This window comes from Zingiber officinale, chromosome 2B, assembly GCF_018446385.1.
Source record: "Zingiber officinale cultivar Zhangliang chromosome 2B, Zo_v1.1, whole genome shotgun sequence".
Taxonomy (NCBI): domain Eukaryota; kingdom Viridiplantae; phylum Streptophyta; class Magnoliopsida; order Zingiberales; family Zingiberaceae; genus Zingiber; species Zingiber officinale.
The window spans coordinates 147,591,566-147,612,684 of NC_055989.1; the positions used below are offsets into that span (position 1 = coordinate 147,591,566).

General features: G+C 43.8%; 2 protein-coding genes across 3 annotated transcripts; one reads left to right on the forward strand and one right to left on the reverse strand.

Moving 5' to 3' along the window:
• Positions 1-426: 426 nt before the first annotated feature.
• LOC122047708 (citrate synthase, mitochondrial-like) lies at positions 427-9,885 on the reverse strand. 2 transcript variants are annotated; one of them, XM_042609144.1, is made up of 20 exons: positions 9,769-9,885; positions 9,506-9,571; positions 9,301-9,363; positions 8,559-8,600; positions 7,888-7,953; positions 7,711-7,776; positions 7,486-7,599; positions 5,350-5,413; positions 4,720-4,802; positions 4,040-4,089; positions 3,892-3,969; positions 3,435-3,563; positions 3,305-3,347; positions 2,665-2,751; positions 2,373-2,474; positions 2,076-2,183; positions 1,931-1,981; positions 1,372-1,445; positions 912-963; positions 427-829 (listed from the first exon to the last, which is right to left on the reverse strand). In XM_042609144.1, exons 2-20 carry the CDS (start codon positions 9,554-9,556, stop codon positions 737-739), a joined length of 1,416 nt encoding a protein of 471 aa, XP_042465078.1. In that variant the 5' UTR covers positions 9,557-9,571; positions 9,769-9,885; the 3' UTR covers positions 427-736. The 2 variants fall into 2 exon arrangements, with proteins under 2 accessions (XP_042465078.1, XP_042465079.1); XM_042609145.1 differs by having other exon boundaries at positions 9,664-9,805.
• Positions 9,886-10,128: 243 nt separating this feature from the next.
• On the forward strand, positions 10,129-10,667 carry LOC122049648 (11 kDa late embryogenesis abundant protein-like). The gene has a single exon (XM_042611003.1). It carries the CDS (start codon positions 10,141-10,143, stop codon positions 10,531-10,533), a length of 393 nt encoding a protein of 130 aa, XP_042466937.1. The 5' UTR covers positions 10,129-10,140; the 3' UTR covers positions 10,534-10,667.
• Positions 10,668-21,119: the final 10,452 nt, after the last annotated feature.

Below are 21,119 nucleotides of genomic sequence, written 5' to 3' on the forward strand. Positions count from 1 at the left end.
TTCACATCTACGTTAAATTAGTTACTAGTTTTAATTTTCGTAGATCGCATTGGTTCTTACTAATAAAAAATTAAAAAAATACTAATATAAAAAAGGTAAGGTATCTTCGTAGATCGTATTTTAATACACGTTATAGTCCTTAAATTAGCAACTGAAAGATTACATTCAACCTCCTAAAAGATGATATTCAATTTTATATTTAAATAAAAATGATTTTAATTCTATAAACACGAGGATTATGCAATAATATTAGTAAATGAGTGCTGATCCAATAATATATTAAAAGAGATTTTTTTCTCTTTTTTCAAAAACATCTTCTGAGAAAATTGACAAAAAAAATGTTGACTCAAAAGCTGATTTATGGTATGATTTCCATTTGGGAAGTGTCACATTGACTTTTACAGAACATTAGTTAAGGTACCAAAGTTATCCTCAAATATGGAATTCGGTCTCAATCCTAATTATTAAGACCTTGTTCTTCTATTGGTATGTAAATTACAAAGATCACTTTGGATCAAATTTATTACAAGTGATAGTAAAATAATTTCAGGAATTCATCATAAGGATGATTTTCAGAGCTCAATGAATAGGTTAGAGAGCAAATCAATCAATCAACATAACTCCGCAAACAAAAACAAAAGAAACAGCTCGCGAAACACTTTGCGCCCTCGTGCTTCCGGCATCAAGATATTTATTTTAGATAGAACCAACAAAAAGGAATTCACCTAGTCTAAGCTCAAGCAGCTTTTTTGCAGTAGCTTTCAAGCCAATCCATCGTCACACTCTTTGGCCTCTCAAGAGGTAAACCAAGCGCACGGTCCCATATAAGCTACAACAATACCAAAGATTTCAAGACTTGATAACGATGAGTTTATAATCACATAAGGATATGTATTGCAGAGTTCACGAACCTGAGAGCCGATACCAATGCTTCTTGAGACCCCAAATAAAACAGTGTAGTACCTGAAAATATCGAATATGGCATGATTTTATAGCAGATGGGCATGAATTTGATTCAAAAAAATTTTGGTTCGATTGACTAATTAGGTATAGTTATCCAGGCAATCTAGTTTCAGTTGGAGAACAATTAAGGTTCTCTCTCTATTCTTAAAATAACAATATTATTGTTATTCTCACTGAAAATCTTATAAGGAAATTAGTTTTTGATTGATTTTGGATAATATATGTTTTTTTTTCTAATTTAAGGTTCAAACAAAATGTAACCGAAATCAAACAAGAAATTCAGTTTGGTTTGCTCAAACCGAACTAAAATGGCTCTGGTTTCAACCGATATCGTTTCAATTTTATTTTTTTTTTGCGCCAAACCAATAAATTCAAAAACATGCCCATTCCAAGTATGATTTAACTTACCGTGCTTCTGATAAACCAAAATACTTTAGAAGAACTCCACTATGAGCATCAACATTAGGCCATGGATTCTTGACCTGAAAGAATTCCAGACCAAAATATTATTTCACAGTTTCAAAATAAAATTAGGATAGATATATATAGAGCAATGATACACACAAGGAAAATTTTCAAGAATAGACACAAATTCATAGCCCGCCATTTCACTTTTTGTGGGCCCTATGTCTATCCTTGAGTATTTTCTTGAGATTCTTTCCTTAAGCATATCATTTTTCATATATATATATATATATATATATGTTTGTATGTAGGTAGGTATAAGTGCTATATGTCTATATATAAACTGAAAACACCTGGCAGAGTTTACTAGTAAAAATAACTATGTAAATTTGCATAAAGTTCAATTGAGGGATAATAAACTTCATGAACCCAAATAGTTAGGACAAATAATATCTTTGACGGTGATAAACAGGTTTGCCATCTAACTTGATCGAACATAAGAACATGTTCCCCCACAGAATTTATAAGCAAATATCATTGATAAGCTGCTTAGTAAGATTACCTTGCCTAGCTCAGTGAGAATAGGAGGAACAACTTCATATAACTTTGAAACCTGCAAGAATAATGTAGGATAAAAGTATCAGCTAAACTCGATTGCACCTCCTGATATTATAGAAATTAAGGGAAAAGTCATCATGGAGAGAGACCAGCTTAAAAAGTGGATCATGAGGCAAATGCTTCAATGCAAATTCCCTTTGGCAGGTATATCTGGGATCTGTCTTCCTTAGCACTCCGTGTCCATAACCAGGAACAACCTGTAGACAGTGCTTGAACTTGAGATTGGTGACTCTAGTTCGCTTCAAACTCGATGAACACCATCAAATTAGATTAAGAAATCTTTCAATGCTTTATTGTCCTTTTGCAATAAATGGAATTGTCACTTCCAAATCATCCACGGGAAGACTACTTATTCTAATTGCATGGATTGAAAAGTCAAATTATACCTTGCCGCTTTTTAAGGTTTTCCAAACGTAGTCCTTTAACTGATCTGTGGTAATATCCTCTCCACACTCCTTAACAAGAGATTCAATCCATAAAAGAACTTCCTGCATAGTAGTCAAAAACAGTAAACTTTATCATTAATGGAGCAACTAATTGGACAGGTTAATTAACAATACCAAAAAGTTGGATGATATTCCAACATAAATTTGGCATGAAGACAGATTACTGTTATTTTTATAAAAGTCAAATGCATGGAAACCAAAAAAGAAAACTGACTATTAATTTGTGGTGTACCTGATTAGCTAATCCATGTAGAGGTCCAGCTAAACCATTAAGTGCGGCTGCAAATGAAAGGTAAGGATCTGAAAGAGCACTGCCGACCTGAAAGTTATAAACTTGTTCGGTAAGGAAAGATTTTGCAGATACAATGTTAGGATAGAATGTCAAGGTTAATAAGTACCTTTTGTGTTAGAATTAGGGATGACAACAGATCGGATACCCATGAATTAACATATTATCCAAACTTGTACCATTTTAATTTAAGGGATATCCAACCCACTAAATACTTATATAAATTACATAACTATACTTGTATCCATCCTTTAACTATCCACCTAGTGTAGGGTCCATATACATGTGTGCATCCTAAAATACCCGCAATTATGAAACTCATAAATTCCCACCAAACCTGAACTGCAATCAGAAATAGATATCTGAAACTCACCCATTTAAATAGAGTACCCATGGGTATCCAATTATTAGGGCACCCATTGTCATCCCTAATCCAAGTGCTTACTGTAAGCATACACATGCCAGCCAACAAATAAAAGACAATAAGAGCAACAACAACAACCAAGCCTTATCCCACTAGGTGGGGTCGGCATAAAAGACAATAAGAGAAGAAAAATATATACATATATAATGTTCTGATTACCAGATGAGCAGTGTGAGCACTAACATTGCCACCCTCATGGTCACTGAAGCATATAAACCGAAACATCAACTATAAAATATGATCACAAGAAGCATCCTTTGATTTTCAGTTATTATTCACATATACACACCTGTGTATTGTTATATAAAGTCTCATCAACTCAAGCATTTTAGGATCATCATATCCAAGCATGTGGGAAAAATTAGCTGCATAATCCAGAGAACTATCTGCGGGTATGATTCCACCATCCTTGTAAATTCTAAAAGTGTAACAGGAAGAAAAAAATTTATGAACATGGATCTCCTGGCTGTCAGCCTGTCAATTTATAAGCAGCCCTAAGTGAAAATAATATAGATCAGATCTCAAAAACTAAAGTAATTTTCTTTGGCAGAACTATCAAGCGGTGGGATTAGGCAACTTGTTATGATAGATAGTATATATGAGGAGTATATAACAATAGGACTACAGAGATGAAAAAGAAGCAATATAGTTGCTAAAGGCAAAAATCTTTATTAATTACTAGGAGAAACTTAGGTCAAGAATCACCCACATAGAAATAACGAATTAGAAGATAGATGGAAACTTACCTTCTATAAATATATGAAGCCACTGATGGTAGACGAGCAATCAAGTTCATTGAATCCTCATATGTTGGCTCCCAAAACCTAACACAGTGATGAATTTTGTTACACTATAGCTCGAATAAAGTATAGATAAAAGTAACAGAGAAATTACTTGGCTTTTGGCATCCCCTTTTCATATGCCTTCTGAAATTCACTATCAACCTGAAAATGGGGAAAGTGATTGTCACTTACCCAACATTCTAGATTTTAATACCCCTTTTGTAACTGAATGCCACTAGATTGCTCCATGCAAGATCTAAAACTTGACCAAATAACGATAAATATTTTTTTAAAAAAATACATCTGAAACAAGATTCAAAACTTAATATTGAGATACAATAGATGAAAGTATCAACCAACCTTTTCCACCAAAACAAAATTAATCAATGAATAATAAATGATAAATTTGTGACAGAGGAACCATGAGAAGGCTAAGGTAGTTGTCTCACAAACTAACACAATAGTGCTAGGTAGGCAGATATCTTGTACGAAACATAGCTTACTAATTTAGAAAATAACACAAACAGAAACAGGCCTTGTATAAATCACGCCATCAAATTTAGATTAGTAGTTAACCATATTTTAGAACCATTTGATACAATTGTCTTAGAAGTTAATTTCAACCTCCTATTACAACGAGAGACATATTTTTAGCTCTTCAGTCATTGAGAAGGGACTATTTCAGGGAGAGGAAATATATTTCAGATTAAATAAATCTTAGCCACTTCCAATGAAAGTTAGGAACACAACCTTTGACCCCTTTGCTGAAGTTGACAGTAGACTATTCATTACCTGAAGTGCCATAACTCCAGTTGCAAACTGTGTCATTGGATGAGCTGCTACAGGAAGAGAATCAATTGCCTTGAACACATGATCTACATCAAAAACAAAAATTAAACAGGATTCAATATAAATAATATTATACATGGAAAAATCTCAGCTCCTGCAATGAGGACGATTACCAAACTTGAGAAGGGTATAAATGTTGTGTCATCAAACGCTAAATATTGGCATACAACACCAACAATGCAAGTTGTGTGATACATTGATATGTGCATAGAGTCCAAATAACTTAAATAAGTGGAATGGACATATAGATTAGGCTAGTAATCTAGTAAAATAATAATTTCATATTGAGGAGGGAAAAAATGCAACGAACGTATAAAATTCATCAAATATTATAGTGGGAAACAAAGCATTGACACCTGATCCTTCCATGTATCTAATTCACCTGTAATCATCCCAACCTTCTCACAAGTTATTGATGAATTTTCTTTGGTCAAAGTATTTCAAAATTTACATATAAAATAATTTGACCACAAGCATGTCCTAGATAACTGAGAATATCCAAAAAAAAATAATAGTTTACTGTTCCCTCCTCAATTGACAAGTAAAATAAAATTAAGTCACTAATAAAGAAACCTGGAACTTTTGCACGACTACATAGCTCTGCTGATAGTCCATCAACTTGTTCTTTATTAGGCACCTAGGATTAAAGAAAACAAAAGGCATTTTAGCATGAAGCAAAGTAATAGCAGCAACATTAATGATAAGCGTTGTATGTAGACAAGAGTAAGGTCTAAAATCCTGCCAAGGTTTCGGTCACATACCGGAATAATATGGTTTCAGTATTGTATCATGTCATATCGATATAATTTCAGTATTTTTTATTTATATAATAATTATTAAATAAATATGTTTATTGTGTATAATTTAAAAATAAGTTGTATATTGATTTTATATAAGTTATTGAACAAGTTAATATTGTTAGAAAAAATAATAAAATATAGTTTTCTTTAAAGAAAATTGATCTATCAATAACTCAAATTAAAATTGATATGTTTCATATGTTTAGGAAGCAATATTTCTTAGGCAGATTAGGTAGAGGCATTCTAATATAAAAGTATATATTTCATATGTTTAGGAAGTAAGAATCCTAAAAGTAAAAAAAGCTAAATATGTTAATATTCATGGATCCAAATTTCAAATTAATTCTAAGAAAAAATAAAATTATCTATAATAAGTATATAAATTAATACAAAGACGTTACTTTATATATAATAATTATATAAATTAACTATTTATTCATTTAATGAATTATTAATTTAAATAATATATATTTTAAATAGTAAAAAATATCAGAATATCAATTAAACAATAAATCTATAAAATAATACAATATAAAAAATATATCAGAATATAAATATGATTTATTAAAAAAATAAAAAATTTTAAATAAAATTTAAAATAGTAAAAAAATCAGAATATTAATTAATAAAATTTATTTAAAAATAATTTTAAATATATTTTTAATATATTTTATTGGGATAATTTAATTAAAGTTTATAAAAGCTTGTTCGAATATCGTACTTAAGTTGAGAATTATTTGAATTAATTAAATCGAAAGGTTTAATTTTCGATCATGTAACGAGACACAGTACTTGTGCGAAGTGTGGTCGGGACATCTTGGGCATTTGCGGAAAGGGGTCGGAGGCGCCTCGGGGACGCCTTGGTCCTGCGACGCCTCCGACAACACTGGAGGCGTCCCATGACATCTCCCCGACGCCTTCGATACACCTCTAGGACACCTTCGCTCACTTTTTGCTCCTGCCGCCTCGCTGCTACCTCACCATCCCCTCATCGCTGCCTCCCTGCTACTGATCACTCATCGATTGCCTTCGTCGCTACCTCCCCTACTTTATATAGCATTTTTTTTTATTACTCGATGGATAGAAGGAATTGATTTGATTCCTTCTGTCGCGATTCTGATTCCTTCTGTCATACATTTGTCGCGATTCCTTCCATCACGCGACACACGCACTTGATTCCTTATGTTGCATGACACGTGCTATGACGCACGTGAAATTATCCAATGTGGTGTGCCCATTTCGCTCCCATGTCAGTATGGTAAAAACCATCCGTGCCGCCCAGCATGAAAAAGTATCACTCATTAGACAAGACCAAAATTATTCTGGCTATTCTTATATTTCCACAAATCTTTGGGTTTGAGAACATCTACAATCTACAAGTATAGATATAGTACAGGAATCTGAGTTCCAGGTAAAGGAACGAAACATATGTAACTTTAATCACATCTCTTGCATGTATGGAGATTTAATGTCAAATCTACATAAGATATGATAGACAATTAATTTTAAAATCTACATAGAATTGTCCACGGTTTCATGAGTATTAGCAATATTTTTAAATTTCCACTTAAGTTATTGGCAATGATTTCACTTGCTTCATGTCTTTCCTGAATCCTATGTCCACTCGCCCATAGCTCCCTTTAGAGGAAGACAATTTAGCTAGTGTTTGGTTGGTGGGTTTGAAAATGAGGAAATGGAATGATAGTAAAAGATTTGGATTGTGGCTTTGGGAATGACAATTTGGAAATGATTTCTAGATTTATGGGAATCAACCAAACCCATATAGCTAGGTGGGTTTCATTTCCATTTTCGTTCTCATTCCATCTTACTATCAAACTCATATCCATAGTCATTCCAGTCATTTAACCAAACGTCACCTTAGTTTGAGGGAAGCAAGTTAACAAATTACCTTTCCAGTCAAAAGAAGCCATAAAAGACCCTCAGGCAATGGCTCTCCAGCATCTTTTGCAGCAGGCAGCAGCTTTTGACACTCAGGGATAGAAAGTCCTCTAAATCGTATCCCCTGAAAAAAATTTCATTGCCAATAGAAACTTTTCAGACAATGAATCATGGAATAGTTTGTCAAAACAAGTATAAACCTAACCAAATTGTCTATAGAGCTAAGAAAATGCACCTCGTCTGGATCAAGTAATGATGTTTCCCATAGCAGTCCTGTCATTCCTCTCATTCCACCAATGACCTGCCATGTAAAAATAAAATAGTAAAACCATGAATATGGAAATGCAGGCCATTGTGAGTTTGTTGTGGACTTGTGGTGTGATATTCATGGTGTCAATATGAGTCTTTGTACCATGTCTGCAGTGATATTCCCAAGCTGAACTTTCCCATGTTCAGATTTCAATTTCTTCAACCGTTCCTGGAAGAAAACAGAATAGAATTACCAAAAATACATAAAGAAGCAAGGTTTTCAAGAGTTCACTATATACTCCTTGTGATTCAACAGGAGCTAAAGCTTATACTCCTCGGGATTAATGTTATTTTCCATATGTTTTCTTTTACATATAAGACCATAGATGCATGTTAACCATGCCTTGAAGGCAAAGAAAAAATTAATTCCATACGTATTAGATTAGCCCCTTGATTTCAGGTTCCCTTAAGCACATAGTAAAGACCATAGTCTCAATGTAATTATAACTTAATAGAAACATTACCAGTGTGAGCATGTGCACATTCATATATGATTGGAATTTGGATTTAAATCTCCCAAGAAGCAGAAAATGTTAATATGAAGATGCTTACTTATTCAAAGAGAGTTGGTTCCCATGTATCTACAATGTAATAGATTTGTTGTCCAACACTCTTTTGTTACAATGTACAATACCATTAAAAGAAACAGCTGACTCAAAGGAAGAAAATTGTATCTGTTAGTTGAAGAATGCTATTTGGATGGAACACCAAAGGAAGTATGATGCGTCAATTGGTTTTCACAAAGAAAATCAAAACTTAAAGGGAAATATGAACCTGCTGCTCTGGAATCAATTCTTTCAACTGAGAATGAAGATCCTGAAAAAGAAACATAATCATGAATATAGAAGAAAAATATTTTAACAAATGACAGAAAATGAAGATAATTTTGCAAACAAGATTATATGGGCCATACTTAGTGAAAAAGTGGTGTCTTTCCAGCAATTAATTATTTTTTCTGAGTAAATACAAACTCCAATTTTTTTGGAAACAAATTTCAAAAGAAAAATCATATGAACTTTTATAGTAGAACTGAACTCTCAACAACATAGAGCTTATATTTTATGTTGAACCAATAGAAAGTCTAGAAAAATATTAATAAATTATCTTTGCTATTCTTGTAACGGAGCCCAAGTAGTTGGGAATAAGAACTATTTGTTGTTGCGCTTTTCCACTTTTTATCATGAGTTACCTGGTTAAAAATTAAATAGGTAATGAAGATAAGAAATTATGTAGTATTTACATATATGATATTTTGATGGGATTAGGAATAGCATATCGTTTGCAATTCGAATTTGTATCCCTATCTTCCCATGGTCCAAATAAGAAGAAATCGTTTAAATCATAAAATTGGAATTCCAAAAAGGGTTTTGCAGACTTCGATTTTCACATTCAGTCTGTAACATATATAAAATGAAGCATAACAGCGAATAAATCTCATATCACAATCGCATACAATCATTTAATAGTTGAACAACTGCAATTTGTTAAACTAATCCAAAGAAGGATAAAAACTCACAACATCCGTTGCGCTCTGGACTTGCAACCATCGAATCGAACCCAATGAGTACGACTGCTGTGCCTGTAAACAAAGGCCACAAAAAAACACATATATAACGACAAATAAAGAAAATACTGCTAACGAAACATCGTCTAAGATTCAACCGCAAACAAGTCTCTAAACATCATCTATTTTTCAAAAAAAAAAAAAAGGAAAAACTCACTAAACGAGACCGGAGCTTAGAGAGCGCCGACACACTCCGGAATAACACCATCGATCCGAGGATTTCCTGCGCGTATAAAACATCAAACCGTATCAAAATGTCGGGAAATCACCGGATGAAAAATGGAACAAAAAGGAAGACTCGATCCGGAATCGCACGGCTCGAAGGAATTCGAAAAGGAGGCAGAAAGAGAAAGGAGGAGAGCGCTTAGGGCTTTAGAAAGCGAGAAATGCGGAGATGGATGCGATCGCAGAGCTGATCACCTGTAGAAGTGTAGAACAGAACGAGGAAAGAGGCCGAAGAAAATGAAAGGGGCAATAGATCAATATTATTCTGTGTTAATTTTATTTATTGGAAAGTAATAGCTTGTTTACAATAACATTGGCCTTCCGATTTTTGACAAATTTATTTATGTTTTCTTTTTATTTTAAACTTGAATTTTTATTTAAAATATTTGACGGCCCCCTGAATTTTCATGAAACGTGGCTGGACACTGAGGCTCCCGCATCGACTCGCGTCGCTCGTTGAACTAAGCACGTGTCATGTGTCGTGAATTAAGAATAATTTAATTTATATCTCTTCGTTTATTTATGCTTCGAGCTACAGCTTTGACTCGTAACTATCGATCGCCCGAAATGCAATCGGGGAAGAGAGCGACGGAGTCCGTGAAGGAGGCGGCGGCCGGCATCGCGGCCTCGGCGCAGGCGGGGATGGAGAAGACCAAGGCGACCGTGCAGGAGAAGGTGGAGAAGGCGACGGCCCGGACGCCGGCGGAGAAGGCCGCGGCGGAGGCGAAGAAGCGGGAGAAGGTCCGTGAGGCCGAGATCGTGAAGCAGGAGGCGATGCGGCGCCACGAAGAGCCGGAGGTGGTGGCGGGGCACCCGATCGGCGGGCAAGGCGTGGAGGGGGTGGCGGAGTCACTGCCGATCGGCAGGGCGACGGGGACGGGGCGGCCATCGGCGGGGCATAACCCCTTCGTGGGATCGGAGGAGCCGGTGGCGCGTGGCACGGGCGACCACTACACTTAGAAATCAAGAGCGCGGAGTAATTTTGTTAATGTACCGATCGTGTTAATTAGCGATAAGGACGGTTGGAGTGCGTACTTGCGTTTGAAAATAAATGTTTTCTTAAATAAATAAACAAAAAATAAATGGTTTGTTCCTCTCTTTTTTGTTTGGAGTGAAAAATATGCATAATTATTTATCATATTTTTTCCCCTTGGGTTGGTAATTTTAAATATCTATATTGATGCGGTGATGAAAGGAGATCTAACTGACATGATATTTGATCCTGTTCGAATCAGGAGTCAACGGACGCTGGGGATGTGGCGTTCCCTGCTGGATCCTTGAGTGCTCCGGCGAATCTGCAACAAAACCGAGCCGGGGGGTTGTCCCGGCGACGGCCCTCCGACGCTCAAGTTAGGCGAAGGAATAAGAAAGTGGCTTAGAAAATGTAGACTTGTGTACCTCCGGTTGAAGAAGTGGAGGTCTTATATAGACCTCTCGAAGGAGCCTGGACACACCAATCGAAGCAATCACCTGCTTTCGACCATACCTAGGTGTGGGCCTGTCAGAAGGGCATCCATAAGACCATACTGTTGATATAATCACCTGCTTTCGACCATGCCTAGGTGTGGGCCTGTCAGAAGGACATCCATAAGACAATACTGCTACTGTATCAACCTTTCCGTGACGTGATGGTGGGGCCTTTAATAGTGTCATCTTGCGTACAGTCTAATCATCATGCCTTTGCTGACATACCATATCCCGAGCCGAGCGAATAGGCCGCTCGGCTAACCATTATTCCCTCGCCACGATTCCGGCCGAGCGGACACCTCCGCTCGGCCACTCGGCTCCGGTTCTCCTGTTTTGGCGTCGAAAACACAAACCTTTGGCTCGGTAATCTCTGGTTCCGCTCGGACGGGACCCCATCTGTGGGTCCCCCCATTCTTACCGCCGGATCACTTACCTCCCCTTCAAGTCTAGTCGAAGGAGGCAGTGAGTCCGACTGACTGGACTGTGTGTCCGAGCGAGCGGTCGTCGCCTTATCGCTGCTGCTGATATCCCTTGAGTCGTTCGGCCCTCATGCCAAATTTAGCCGCTCGGCTCTTCGCTTTGTATGCCTTGGCGCCCAACGTGGATGTTTGCTTGTCTAAATCCTCTTGAAAATCGCGCAAGTCTTTTTCATTAAGCCGAAGCATGCGAGGTATGGGCGCATTAATTGCGCTCGGTGACAGAGCGCCACGTGGCTCGTCTCTAGTGGCGGTGACGCTCCGTACGATGGGACGCCCTTTGTTTTGAAATGAACGGCTAGATGATGACCTCGTCTCTTGTGCCCTGCATCCGACGGACGAGGCTGAGCGGTCTCGTTTGTATAAAGCCCTCGTTCTGGCCTTCACGCCGCACTCTCTGTTTCATCGCGCGTCCTCTGTCGAAGCTGCCTGCTGCTAGCTTACTCCGGCGACTCCCAGTGCTTGCTTTCCGGCGGTTTTCGAGTTCCTGGGGATTCTTTCCTTTGATCTTCCCTCAGTAAGCTTCTTCTCTTCTCTCGTCCCCTTGTTTCCGAGTATTGCTAGGCTTCCTTCCCTTCTTTAGTCATGGCGAGCACTTCTGCACCCGCTACCGAGGTTCACAGTCCGTGGTATATGAGTATGGAGAGTAGGTTCGATGAGGAGCGCGCCCGGCGCGTTGTTAGGACCTACGGGATCCCGAACGATCATGAAATAGTTGTAGCCGGCCCGACCGACCGGCCCCAAAACCCGCCGATCGGTACTATTTGTTTTTTTCTGGACTTATTCCCCTTAGATTTCCTACCATCCATTTATTTTGGAAGTTTGTAATTATTTCCGCATCCCGCTCGGCCAACTTGTGCCGAATTCCTTTAGGCTACTGAGCGGGGTGGTCGTCCTCTTTAGGCTGCACAGTATCCCACTTGACCCCAAAATATTCCACTACTTCTTCTACCCCAAACAATCCGAGTTGGGTACTTTTATTTTCCAAAGTAGAATAGGCTTCAAATTTTTTGAGAACATGCCGACCTCCAACAAGTACTGGAAGGAATTCTTCTTCTATATACGACTTCCCGAGCGGCCAGCATTTCGAACCAAATGGCAGACCGCTGTGCCGACCCAGCCGGAGCTCGGCAAATTCAGAAGCAATCCAGCCTACCTTCATGCGGCAAATTGCTTGTCCGGTCAGCGGTACAAGATCGACCAGTTCCTTCTCAAGGGGGTGTTGTACATTTTTGGATTATCTCCCGTTCGGGCCAATCTCCCCTACCGCATGGGTAAGGACTCTTTACTCCCTTCGCCTTTTTTGTCTAACTGATTTTAATTTCTTCCACTACAGCTGAAGTCATGTGGCGCTCCAAGGCTACCGATCATCTGAAATTGAAGGCCGTGGAAATTGAGGAGGCTACCAAAAAAGAACTCGCCGAGCGGGGTCTTATCCCCAGCCGCCCGGCAGATACAGGAGAGGGGGGGGGACGCAGTCCGCCCCTGAAACAGAAGTTACCCAATCCGCTTCAACGGAGGTTGAGGCGGATCCTGTTTCCTCTGCTCCAACCGAGCTGGGAGTCCCCCAGGCCGGGGATTCACCACTGGAAGTTCGGCGGAAACGTCGAAGGGACTCCAGCCTTCCGCCGACCCCAGAGGGCGAACCACAGGCGCCGATCGAGATCGCACGCCGTCGCAGATCGGGACCCCCGTGGCCTCGCCCACCGCACAGCCCTCTGGCTCTCCTCCACGGACTCGTCGTCGCTTACGACGGTTGGGCGAAACTTCAACCATAGGGGAGTCCTCGGGCCAGGCGACTGCGGCTGAGGAAGTGTCGGCCAGCCACCCGACCATCAAGACTACCCTTCGATTCCCATCGGAGGAATATTTATTGTCTGCCGATCGGCCATCAAGCCCCGTTCATGAAATAACCTTGACGGGTCCGCTCGCCAAAATTTTCGAGGACGCCCAGATTCGGGTGGCCCTCATGACACCCAAGCAGCTCGGCGATAACCACATGCAGCAGGCCACTCAGGTAGGTTCATTTTTCTTCCTGTGCCATGCTACTGTTCGGTTCCTGATTTTATTATTTCCCTTACAGCATTGGGCTGAGCAAATCGCCACTAGCCATCGGCTGGCCGTGCTGGAGGATCTCATGGAAAAACTCCAAGTCTCGGGGGGTCCATCGGCCGAGCGGGAGAAACAGGCCCGCGAGGCCAAACAGAAGAAGGCCGCCGACCTGGCTACAGAGGTGGCTCGACTTGAAGGCTTGGTGAAGAAGCGCGACGAAGACGTGAAGCGCGCCAGTAGCCGGAAAAGCGGGCGATCGCTGATCTGGACAAGATGAAAGTTGAAGTCCGAGCCCTAGATCAGCGATCTAAGGAGCTGGAAGCCCAACTAACTGTCGAACGGGATGGGCGCTCAGCTGAACGCGCTAAAGCGGAGGTGGACCAGAAAGTTCTCCAAGATTCACTAATTGCCTCCCGAGCGGCGTTCAGAAAGTACAAGGAAGAGGAGCCGAGTTGTCTGGCTGCTGCACGTCAAGATTACCTCCGCTCGGAGAGGTTTGGCACGAAATTTGGCGGCAGCGTCTCTTCAACCTTTGCCGAGGCCGTTAAGGTCACTATGGCCTACTTGAAGAAGGGTGGCCACCTTCCTGCGGGAATGCACATTCCCGCCTCCGATCTGACGACCATGACAGACGACATTCCGGACGGTTTCTTCAACTTCGAAGACCCCGAGTGAAGAGTGTTCCTGGTCTCTATCTTATTTTTGCGTTTCTTACGCCCAGCGCAACTTTTTGTACTTGCCGTTCGGCATGCTTTCCCTTTAATGCAATTATGTATTTGCTTGCGTCTTTCTGATCATTATCCATAATATTCTTCTGTTTGCTTAACGTTTATGCTTAGAGTCAGTCATGCTCTAAGTGTTCTCCGTCACGCGGCCGATCAGCTTAACCCATTAAACAAAGTCCGAGCGGGAGGGCATACTCGCTCTGCACGTATCTAGCCTGTGTGAAGTCAACAAACGCCAAGTATCGAAGGACCAACGCCCGAGCGGGCCTAAATGTTTTAATACTTGTGGTTTCCGCGGTTTCTTATTCTCTGATATTCGTTCGTCCGCCTGGGGTATTTATAGTCGCCGGACCGACTCTCGATTTTTAACGATGGTGCTCGTCGGTTCGGATATTTATAGCCGGTCGGCGCGGCTCTTGATCTTTAACGACGGGGCTCGTCGGTCTTCTGCTCGGGGATTTATAGACGTCGGCTCGTCTCTACAGTTTAACGACGGAGCTCGTTGGTGCGGATATTTATAACCGGTCGGCGCGGCTCTCGATCTTTAACGACGGAGCTCGTCGGCGCGGATATTTATAGCCGGTCGGCGCGGCTCTCGATCTTTAACGACGGAGCTCGTAAATAGCCGGCCGGCACGGCTCTCGATCTTTAACGACGGAGCTCGTCGGCGCGGATATTTATAGCCGGCCGGCGCGGCTCTCGATCTTTAACGACGGAGCTCGTCGGCGCGGATATTTATAGCCGGCCGGCGCGGCTCTCGATCTTTAACGACGGAGCTCGTCGGCGCGGATATTTATAGCGGTCGGTAGCGGCTCTCGATCTTTAACGGAGCTCGTCGGCGCGGATATTTATAGCCGGTCGGCGGCTCTCGATCTTTAACGACGATATTCGTCGGCGGCTCTCGATCTTTAACGTCGGAGCTCGTCGGCGCGGATATTTATAGCCGGTCGGCGCGGCTCTCGATCTTTAACAACGGAGCTCGTCGGTGCGGATATTTATAGCCGGTCGGCGCGGCTCTAGATCTTTAACGACGGAGCTCGTCGGCGCGGATATTTATAGCCGGTCGGCGCGGCTCTCGATCTTTAACGACGGAGCTCGTCGACGTGGATATTTATAGTCGGTCGGCGCGGCTCTCGATCTTTAACGACGGAGCTCGTCTATATAAACCTCCCGGCCGAGCGGCCCAGGGGCCTTCGGATAACCAACCGTTCGGCTATGAACACAGAATGCCTTGGTAATAATTTGTCTCCTGCGATAAAAGGAGTACAGCTATTTTGAATTTACACAAAATAGAGCAAAAGCGCACCTCTCACCCAGCTCTATATGGCTGAAGGTGATTTGCACTCCATGGCCGATCCAGCATCCGACCTTCCGCATCCTTTTGAAGTGTTGGCCAAAAATACCCGGCTAGCAAAATCTTCCTGGTTAACGACCGTCCGCCTGGATGTCCACCGCACGAACCTTGGTGCACTTCTCGAAGGATGTACTCGGCATCTTCCCAGCTGACGCATTTTAGGAGCGGACGGGAGAAGGCCTTCTTGTAGAGTTGATCTCCTACGAGGGTGAACCGACTAGCCCTTCTCTTCAGTAAATGAGCTCCTTCCCGGTCGGATGGGGTAGCTCCCGAGCGCAAAAACTCCACAATAGTTGTCCTCCAGTCGCTCGGGTATGTGATGCCCTCCATCCGATCGACATGTGCTACTAAAGATACTTGCTCGATCGGCTTCTGAGAGCCGACCGGGGATAACACGCTTGCCGGCTTGGCCAATTCATCCGCCACTTGATTCTCGCCGGGATCTTCAATAATCACCTCCCTATAGTTGAGCTTAAGTTTTTCAATAGCCTCCACGTAGAGCTTGAGCCTTGTACTATTTATCTCGAAAATCCCCGAGATTTGCTGAGCAGCCAACTGGGAATCTGAATAGAGGATGACCCGGACGGCTCCAACGTGCCGAGCGGCCTGCAATCCAGCAATAAGGGCTTCATATTCTGCTTCGTTGTTGGTCGCTCGGTAATCTAGCCGGACGGAGAGCTGCATCCGCTCTCCTTGTGGGGACAGCAAAACTATGCCAATTCCGCTCCCGTGTCTAGTGGACGATCCATCCACGAACACTTTCCACACAGCTTCGGGTTCTGGGTCCTGCACCTCCGTCACAAAATCGGCTAAGGCTTGTGCCTTGATAGCCGAGCGGGGTTGATATTGGATATCAAATTCGCTTAGCTCGGTTGTCCATTTGATGAGCCGTCCGGAAGCTTCTGGATTTAAAAGCACTCGTCCCAACGGGCTATTGGTCTTGACGATAATCGTGTGCGCCAGGAAATAAGGACGAAGTCTCCGAGCGGCAAGGATCAGAGCAAAGGCCAACTTCTCGAGTCCGGTGTAGCGGGTTTCAACATCTTTCAAGATATGACTAAGGAAATATACAGGTTGCTCCTCACCTCCCGACCGGACTAACGCTGATCCCACAGCCTGCTCGGTTGAGGATAAATAAATGTGCAACGGTTCACCGACAGCTGGCTTGGCCAGCACAGGTAGGGAATTTAAGTGCGTCTTCAGTTCTTCAAAGGCCCGATCGCAGTCTTCATTTCATTGGAACTTTGTAGCTTTGCGGAGGATTTTGAAGAAAGGAAGGCTCCGGTCGGCAGTCTTGGAGATGAAGCGTGATAGCGCTGTAATCCGACCGATCAGCCTCTGTACTTCCCTCATGTTTTTGGGCGGTGGCATGTCCTGAAGAGCCTTCACCTTGCTAGGATTAGCTTCAATACCCCGTTCGGTCACAATATAGCCCAAGAAACGTCCTCCTTTGGCGTCGAACAAACACTTATGAGGATTTAGCTTGACCCCATATTTTCTGAGTGTACGGAAGGTTTCTTCCATATCTTTGCATAAAGTGGCCGCTCGGAAGGATTTGATGAGGATGTCATCTACATAGACCTCCAGGTTGTGTCCGATTTGCTTGCGGAAGACCCTATTCATCAATCTTTGATATGTTGCTCCGGCATTCTTCAGTCCGAACGGCATCACCGTATAGCAATACGTCCCGTCCGGTGTAACGAAGCTAACTTTTTCCTGATCCTCCGGGGCGAGCAGCACTTGATGATAGTCTTAGTAGGCGTCCAGCATACATATAAGCTCGCATCCGACTGTAGAATCTACGAGCTGGTCGATTCGGGGCAGAGGGTAGAAATCCTTCGGGCAGGCTTTGTTCAGATCTCTGAAGTCGATACACACCCTCCATTTGTTGCCTGGCTTGGAGACGAGCACCACATTTGCTAATCAGCTTGGGAATTGAACCTCCCGTATGTGGCCGGCCTCTAAGAGCCTTTCTACCTCCGCTCGAATGATAATATTCTGCTCGGCGCTGAAATCTCTTCTCCTTTGTTTTACTGGCCGAGCGTCCGGCCAGACGTGAAGCTTATGTTGGGCTATGCTGGGGGAGACACCGGGCAGCTCATGCGTTGACCAGGCGAAGACGTCATGATTCATCTGGAGGCATTTGACCACTTCTTCTTTCTGTTCGTCCTCCAGGTCAGCGGCAATAAAGGTTGTAGCCTCCGATCGGCTCGGATGGATCTGAACCTCCTCCTTTTCATCATAAATTAAAGCAGGAGGTTTCTCGGTTATGGCGTGTACCTCGATCCGTGGAGCCTTTCGCGCGGCGCTGGATTCGGCTCGGACCATTTCCACATAGCATTTCCGAGCGGCTAACTGGTCTCCTCGTATTTCGACCGGGAATTTGATCTTCTGATAGAACGTCGACACAGCAACTCGGAATTCGCTTAACGCCGGTCACCCCAGTATCACGTTGTAGGATGAAGGGGAGTCGACCACCACAAAGTTTGTTGTCCTCGTTCTCCGGAGCGGTTCTTCCCCTAAGGAGATAGCCAGTCTTACCTGTCCGACCGGAAGAACCTCATTGCCCGTAAACCCGTAGAGGGGGGTTGTCATGGGCAGCAGCTCGGCTTGATCGATTTGTAGTTGATCAAAGGCCTTTCTGAAGATGATGTTGACCGAGCTGCCAGTGTCAATGAAGATACGGTGGATGGTGTAGTTGGCTATCACCGCTTTGATGATAAGGGCATCATCATGCGGCACTTCAACTCCCTCAAGATCCTTGGGCCCGAAACTGATCTCGGGTCCGCTCGCCTTTTCTTGGCTGCAACCCACCTCATGGATTCTGAGCTGCCGGGCGCTTGCCTTTCTCGCCCTGTGTGAATCTCCTCCGGTCGGCCCACCCGCAATAATATTGATTTCTCCCCGGGAGGTGTTGTTTCTGTTCTCCTCTTCCCGAGCGGACTGCCTAGGTCGCTCATTGGACCTTCGAGAGCGATCTTCATGCCTTGGAGGGAAACGCTGTTCGGGAGATCTTCTATATGTTCGTCGACCGGACTCTTGATGCCGCTGCCGGCAGTCGGGTGAAGGCGATCGACGAGGGCCACCCTGTCGTACGGGATGGGTGATTGAAGGCAGGCCCCGACAGTCGCGGGTGTTGTGGGAGTCAGTATTATGGAAAGAGCAAAACATTGGGGTCCATACCCTCCTTTTCTTCATCTTTGACCGCTCGGCCGCTACCTCTTGGACCACCGGGGACTTCGCATGATGTGCCCGGGATGCCTCAACTCTTGGTCCTCTTGGTGGCTGATGGGAAGCGGGCTGCTTCCGTTTGGCTTGGGCCGGACGTTCGGCATGAGTTCCCTTCCGTCGGGCAGCCTTCGCCTCTTCCACATTTATATACTCATTCGCCCGGTGTAGCATGTGGTCGTAGTCTCTGGGCGATTTGCAAATGAGCGCGCGGAAGAAGTCCCCTTCCGCGAGGCCTTGCGTGAATGCGTTTACCATTATCTCCGAGGTGGCTGTGGGGATGTCCATCGCTACCTGATTAAATCGCTGTATATACGCCCGGAGAGATTCTCTTGGTTCTTGTTTGATGGTGAACAGGCTGACGCTTGTCCTTTGATAACGTCGGCTGCTCGCGAAGTGATGAAGAAATGCCGTTCGGAACTCCTGGAAACTAGTGATAGAGCCGTCCGGCAGCCTCCGAAACCACCTATGTGCAGATTCCGATAGAGTGGTGAGAAATACCCGACACTTTACGCCATCGGAGTACTGATGCAAGGTGGCGATGCTGTCGAACTTCCCCAAATGATCGTCGGGGTCGGTCGTCCCATTGTAAGCTCCGATCGGCGGTGGTGTATAGTATTTTGGTAACGGATCCCGATGTATGGCTTCAGAGAACTGTCGGTGAACCTGCTCGGGTGGTGCGTTCGCTCGGGGAGCTTTGCCCTTCCTATGATCCCGAACGGGAGGCTCATCGGATGTTGAAACATATTCCGGGCGGTCTGCTTGCGCCGCCCGGCCTGCTGAAGCCGAGGTTGTTTGCTGTTGCGCTCGCTCAGCCTGTGCTTTCTCCTTTTGCTGCGCCACTATCTTGGCTGCCCTCGCCTCGACTATAGCGTCAAACTCTTCTTGTGAGAGTGCCACGGTATGTAGTCTTCCAGCCTCGTCCATTGCCTCTGCTCGGATGCAGGTACGTTCCCACAGACGGCGCCAAATTGATCCTGTCCGAACCAGGAGTCAACGGACGCTGGGGATGTGGCGCTCCCTGCTGGATCCTCGAGTGCTCCAGTGAACCTGCAACAAAACCAAGCCGGGGGGGGGGGCCTCCGACGCTCAAGTTAGGCGAAGGAATAAGAAAGTGGCTTAGAAAATGTAGACTTATGTACCTCCGGTTGAAGAAGTGGAGGCCTTATATAGACCTCTCAAAGGAGCCTGGGCACACCAATCGAAGCAATCACCTGTTTTCGACCATGCCTAGGTGTGGGCCTGTCAGAAGGGCATCCATAAGACCATACTGTTGATATAATCACCTGCTTTCGACCATGCCTAGGTGTGGGCCTGTCAGAAGGACATCCATAAGACCATACTGCTACTGTATCAACCTTTCCGTGACGTGATGGTGGGGCCTTTAATAGTGTCATCTTGCGTGCAGTCTAATCATCATGCCTTTGCTGACATACCATATCCCGAGCCGAGCGAATAGGCCGCTCGACTAACCACTGTTCCCTCGCCACGATTCCGGCCGAGCGGACACCTCCGCTCGGCCACTCGGCTCCGGTTCTCCTGCTTTGGCGTCGGAAACCCAAACCTTTGGCTGGGTAATCTCTGGTTCCGCTCGGACGGGACCCCATCTGTGGGTCCCCCCATTCTTACCGCCGGATCAATATTAATTGTTAGAGTGGAGGTCCAAGTTAAAGTAGTCAAAGCTCGGGGTGTAAGGGTTGAATGGAGGACAATTACAATAATCAGTCGAGCAGTCAGGTCCTGATCGGTGGAAGAGGACAATTACAATAATCAGTCGGGCAGTCAGGTCCTGATCGGTGGAAGATATGTCCGAGCAGACTTTCAATCCAGCTCGGGATGATATGTAAGATAGTCGACGCTAAATACAGGTAGTAGGATGTCGATGGAGACTGAATAGCTGGTCCAAATAGAGAAAGACATGTTATTACACGGTCATCGCACAGAAGAGCCATTGAAGTCGGCAGAGCGGAAGGATCCCGACAGAGCGGCTTCCCCGCTTGGCCAAGCAGCGGGACCTAATCATAGACGGAGCAGAGTCCCGGTCGAGCGGCTTCCCCGCTCGGCCAAGCAGCAGGATCTAATCATGGACAGAGCAGAATCCCGGTCGAGCGGTTGCTCCACTCCGCTAAGCAACAGGACCACTGTAGTATTTCTCAATATCTTGTTGGGAGACAGTGTCGTTGACATGAGATATGGTTGATAGGCGGATCGTACGATGGAAGCTTCTAACTGTCTCAGAATATG

What these genes read in the sequence shown, in the direction of transcription:
- LOC122047708 (XM_042609144.1), bottom strand. Translation starts at nt 9,556, where the DNA reads ATGGTGTTATTCCGGAGTGTGTCGGCGCTCTCTAAGCTCCGGTCTCGT. An exon ending in CTAAGCTCCGGTCTCGTTTA is followed by an intron (nt 9,364 to 9,505) that starts GTGAGTTTTTCC and finishes CTTTGTTTACAG; the next exon opens with GCACAGCAGTCGTACTCATT. An exon ending in AAACCTTAAAAAGCGGCAAG is followed by an intron (nt 2,184 to 2,372) that starts GTATAATTTGAC and finishes CACTGTCTACAG; the next exon opens with GTTGTTCCTGGTTATGGACA.
- LOC122049648 (XM_042611003.1), top strand. Translation starts at nt 10,141, where the DNA reads ATGCAATCGGGGAAGAGAGCGACGGAGTCCGTGAAGGAGGCGGCGGCC.